Source organism: Cebus imitator, unplaced genomic scaffold (assembly GCF_001604975.1).
Source record: "Cebus imitator isolate Cc_AM_T3 unplaced genomic scaffold, Cebus_imitator-1.0 Scaffold344, whole genome shotgun sequence".
Classification (NCBI taxonomy): domain Eukaryota; kingdom Metazoa; phylum Chordata; class Mammalia; order Primates; family Cebidae; genus Cebus; species Cebus imitator.
Genome location: NW_016107659.1, coordinates 504,916 through 510,459, shown reverse-complemented (window position 1 = coordinate 510,459; position 5,544 = coordinate 504,916). Strand labels below are relative to the sequence as shown.

The 5,544-nt window shown below is 44.4% G+C and overlaps 1 protein-coding gene across 1 annotated transcript in view; it reads right to left on the bottom strand.

Moving 5' to 3' along the window:
- Positions 1-293: 293 nt before the first annotated feature.
- EGFLAM (EGF like, fibronectin type III and laminin G domains) overlaps positions 294-5,544 on the bottom strand; it is a 226,600-nt gene continuing 221,349 nt past the window's right edge. The window contains exons 23-24 of the mRNA XM_037730434.1: positions 1,616-1,766; positions 294-804 (exon numbers count right to left, since the gene is read on the bottom strand). Of these exons, the coding sequence (XP_037586362.1) occupies positions 650-804; positions 1,616-1,766 (306 nt within the window). The 3' untranslated portion in view covers positions 294-649. The remainder of the gene's footprint in view (positions 805-1,615; positions 1,767-5,544) is intronic.

Below are 5,544 nucleotides of genomic sequence, written 5' to 3'. Positions count from 1 at the left end.
TTCACATTTGAGGTAAGCTCTGGGGAGGGGGGCCGCATTATGATTATGATTCTGTGTTTGGTCTCCTTCCATCTTTATTTTCATGGATTTGTCAGAACACAGTGAGCCAGTCAGTGAGGAGTGGAAGGGGTTAATCCAAACAATCCACGGGCCAAGGTGGGAAATGTGAAGTTCAAGGTCACACAGTCATTCTGCTGTCAGGAAGAGTGTCATGAGTCAGGGAAGGAGAGAAGTATTTTAATACTGCCCTTCGGGTTTCTCTCTCTCTCTCTCTCTCTCTCTCTCTCTCTCTCTCTCTCTCTCTCTCTTTAATGTACTATGAATCACAACACAGTCATTGAGCTACAGCAGACAGGCTCTGGAATTTGCATTGATGTGTGATCTCTGGCAGCCACGACATAGTCAATGGACAAAGTCTGATGCTTCCTACACAGAGGATTCTGCTGGGTCAGCTCGCAGAGTGTCAGCAGGAAAGGCCACCCAGAGATGCCTGTCTTGGTTCTCAGTTTCTCATCAGTGTGTACTTTCTCCTTGATGAGAGGAAACACACCTGGCCCCTGGGCCTCTGCATATAGCATCAGGCAGGGTCTCAGGGCCCCTGGGATTCTCAGAATAGAAGGCTCTATCCCTTGGGCAAGGCCAGCTGGTATTACTTGGCTCCACAAGTGTTGATGTTTTTCCCATCCACGGCATCTTCCACGAGGGAAATGTGGTAATCGGTGGACAGGGTGAAGTGAGAGATGCAGCCCACGAGCCCTCTCATATACTGCCTGTTAGTGTGCAGAGCAATTTCCTTCATTCCACCTGCCAGGAAACAAGAGGGAGATGAGGTGAGCCAAAGGCAGGTGTCAGCAGGGCAAGGTCAGGGTTCCACTTGGGGCCCTTGAATATCTGCTGACCAAGGCATCCCTTGATTAAAAGGACCATGAGGGCTGTGGGTGCCTTGAACTGCTCACTACCTCATCTCTCTCTATTTTATAATGAGCCTTGAAGGAGCAGATTGACTTCGATCAATTTAGTACACGATCAAAAGCTATAAATTCATGTCTCATGTGTGATTTCCGGCCCAACTGACCACCTTGAGACCAAATAGTGTCTAGTAAATTTTGAAGTGTGGTATAATGTCAACAGAACACAGTATGTAGTTACAACTGATATCATCTTAAACCAAAAGAAATGCATTGATGTCAAACGCTTTCAATAGAAAATATCATACAGATAAAAACAACTTTTCATTTTTATGTGTCTGCACTACTGAATTAATTACGAGCCATTTACAGAAATATTAGTCATTTTATTCGGCAAGGGGACAAAAAGACAGGTCCTCTTTTGTCAGGGAGAATTCATGGAGCTATATTTAGCAGGTTCCTGTTCTATAAACAAGAAAAGCCTGGTTTTCCTAGTGGATCTGTTCAAAGCACAAAAACATTGAAGGGAGTCCTTCCTGCCTCCTCAGCCATGAGTCAGCAGTTCAGAAAATGAAAGAATGGAATATCTGGAGGGTTGCCTGATTTTCAGGTATTTGATCCAGCAAAGTGCACAGACTTGGCACGGCAAATGGAAGACTAACCAGAAAAGCACTGGACTGATTTAGTTTTGGTAGAGGGTCACTTACCCACATACAGAGCTCCATTGATGTTAAGCTGCCGCATCGTGCCTGGAGATTTGCCTGTTCTGGCTCCATAGTCATCCACAGTTATCTTTCCTGACTGGCCATCCCTGTAAAACACCAAACAAAAAGCCCAGCATTTTTGGAGCTCATTCAATCATTCATTCATTTCAATACAAATGTATTAAAGTACCCACTATGTCCCAGGTAGTGCGCTACATGATGGGGCTGCAGAAATCAAGGCAAAAGGCACATCTGTGGCCCTCAGGAGTCTGTGGTCTACTGAGGAAGACGAAAAGTCAAACTGTGAATGACAACACAGTGCCAGCACTCCATGGCCAAGGACCGCAAAGGTGCTATGCAATTACACTGGAGGAGCAGCGCCTAACTTAGACTAGGGAGAGGACAGTTTAATTAGAGAGATGGTCAGAAAAAGCTGCTCAGAAGAGATTCTGTCCAAAATGAGTCTTGTAGGCTGGGCAGGTAAGTCAACGAAAGGAGAAGATTATGCAAACGGGAAGCAACAATAGCAAAGAGAAAGACCAGGGGTTAGCACGGAGTTGGGAACTCAGAGAACACTGGACCTGGGAAAGATGAAGTCCCAAGCAAACGGTCAAGAGCTTGTAAGGACCTGAGAATTTTTTTTTTTTTTTTTTTTTTTTTTAAGATGGAGTCTCACTGCCACCCATGGCTAATTTTTTTGTATTTTTATTTATTCTATTTTATTTTTTTAGATGGAGTCTCACTGCCACCCAGGCTGGAGTGCAGTGGCATGATCTCGGCTCACTACAACCTCTGCCTCCTGGGTTCAAGCGATTCTCCTGCCTCAGCTTCCTGAGTAGCTGGGACTATAGGCACATGCCACCACGCCCAGCTAATTTTTTGTATTTTTAGTAGAGACAGGGTTTTGCTGTGTTAGCCAGAATGATTTCGATCTCCTGATCTCGTGATCCGCCTGCCTCGGCCCCCCAAAATGCTGGGATCACAGGCTTGAACTACCGCGCCTAGCCTAGGGAGCTGAGAATTTATCCTGAAGGTGGCAGTGGGCCAGGGAAGAACTTTCAGGTGACGCCTAGGGGAGGAGAGCTGGTGGTGAGGCATGGCAAGCCATGGGGAGCTGGGATTCCAAGTACAGTGAGAAGCCAATGAAGCAGCTTTTGTAGGTAGAGGATTGGTCTATGGGCAGACTGGCTCAGAAGTTTCTAAAGGACCCACAGAATCCAAAAGTGACTCTAAAGAGAGGAAAAGGGAGGTGTTCACTGGTGGCAAAGGCTTTGCAGTTTTCAAAGCTGTTTTCCAAACTATCTAGCCCCACCAGCCTTCTTCAAGCAAATACATCTGCTTCTATAGCACTGGGGGGCAGACCCACTCAGGCCTCACTTCTTAAAAGCAACTCTTCTAGAGCTTTCCAGAAATTTTGCTGTCCCCATCCTTGAGATCACAAACTTCTCATTTGGGAAGTGCTTTCTTAGAATCCCATATCTGAATGCTGTGACAGGCGGCATTGCTTGCCTTGCTTGCCCTGCCTTTAAAAAAGTAATTACTCCAAGATATTCCAGTTTTTCTACTTACTCTAGTTCATAAACTCTAAGAATTTTTCATTTTTGATTTCTGAAATGAAGATATGCCTTATAATCAATGGCATCTTAGATTTGAAAAAATGTGCTATCACCTTCTAACATAATAATATGCTTCTTTATCATGTTTATTACTTATTGTCTGTTGCTTCCCATTAGAATGCAAGCAAGGGAGTTAATTTTCTTCAATGACGTATCTCCTGTGTCTGGAATAATTTAAGGCTCATCCTAGAAGATGAACAAACAACTGAATCTGTGGAGCTTCAGCATCCTCACTTGAGATCCATCATAACTATGTCCATCTCCCAAAATTATTGTGGAGATCAGACATTATGCATACAAAGCACAGAGCATGATACCTGACACGTATCTTGCTCTATAAAGACTGATAGAGGAGTGTGTTGTTATTGTTATCAATATCATCATATCATCATTTTTATCAACAAGCTGAAGATTATAAAATCTAAGTTGCTGTGAATATTAACTGAGACAAAGTATGTAAAGTGCTTGGCACCTGAAGATGTTTAATAAACTGGAATTTATTTTCTCTTTTCCACTGGGATAAATGCCTGCAAGACCAGGATTCCCCAGAGCAAGACAGTGTCCAACGCAAGGTCCCCTGGGCAATCTCCTCTTCATTGGCACTCCTATCTCTAACCCTGGTGCCTGCTAGAGAGAATTAAGGTATCTACCTAATCCTTCTTGCCATAATTGATACTCATGGCCTTGACCCAGTTCCCCCTGAGATCTGGTGTACCCTCCTTTCTAGGCCTGTCTGCTCACAACTCACAGCATCTGCTGGAATTCTTCCATTCATCTAGTTCCTGGGCTCAAACTGCTTCTGTTCAGCCCTGATTGCAACCTAAGACTCACCAGGAGAGGTATCCCTGATGCCAGTAGGAAAAGCCAAGTCTGCTGAGCCAACTGCATGGTGCCAATCCCTGACACTCTGACATGTTAAGTTCTTCCTGTAGAACATTCCACTGCCTTATCCCTCATAAACATGTGAAACCTCAGCTGTGAGTGGGCTGCATCATAGGGTGGGATGGAAAGCGCTTTGAGCTGGGATTCTAATCTTGGCTTTTCCCACAAACAGTTGTATAGTCCAGGGGAAGGTCATTTAACATCAGTTTCCTTAGATGTCTAGGAAGTGCCTGGTATCCTCACCAGTGTGTATCTTGATATACATAATTAAACCACAACAACTGTGAGGGTTTACAAATTATTCCACAATGTGTGAGGATTCTACCAATGATCTCCACCCAAGGAATCTAAGAGAAAGCTGTTCCCTTATGTTCCCAGGGTGGGGATTTGTAGGAATCAAGTGTGGTTAGAAGTAAAGAGCTCAAGCATTTTATATTCCTTTGGATGTTTCTGGCCAAGCCCTTTTAAAGAAATGAAGAAGTTAGAAGACATAGAGTTTGGAGTATTTTGGAGTTAGGTGGACTCTATGCATTTTCGACTTGTAGTTTAGAAACTATTTGAAATCCAAGCATGTAGATATTCATTATGGGAAAACATTTCTTTTTTCAGAAAGTTAAAGGTGGGACTTCATCAAAATCACTCTGTGTCTCAAGGGCTTTCTAGGCCACCTGGGAAGCTGAGAGGCACAGATCTGCCTCTGTATCCTCATTTCCTCTAGGGTTTCAAAGGCAGGCCTGGCAGCCAGGGGATGGGGGCCCAGCAAAGCTCCCCCATCAAAGCCTACATGGAAGCTGAGTAGGAAAGTAGCCATGGTGGGTCCCATGTCTCCCAGGCCTCACCCATGACTTCACCCACTGACTTCCCCAGAAAGGGTTATTATAAATCCTCAGGGAACCCCAACCAGGGCTTTGATTCAGCTTATCTTCTCCTGGGACCTTTATCTAACATGTGGGATTGACATTTCTAAGTTTCAGTCTGCTATTTGGTTTCTGAAAATATATTGTTAGAAATATGGACAAAGGTATTAACAGTAAAGCTATTATACAATGAAGAGCAAAGGGATGATTCATCAAAGTTAATCAGAAGTCAGTGTGGTGATTACCTCTGTGATATGTAATTGGGGGAGATAAGTAATTGGGGCTAGGTGAACTACTGACAGCGTCTAAGGTTCAGGTAATGTTTAAAAAAAATGTGACTGGGTGCAGTGGCACATGCCTGTAATTCCAACACTTTGGGAGGCCAAGGTGGGAGAATCATTTGAGCCCAGGAGGTTGAGACCAGCCCTGGCACATAGTGAGACTCCATCTCTACAAAAATTAAAGAAACAGCCAGGCAGACGGTATGTACACCTGTGGTCCCAGCTACTCAAGAGGCTGAGGTGGGGGGGTTGCTTCAGCCTGGGAGGTCAAATGAGGCTGCACTGAGCCATGATCA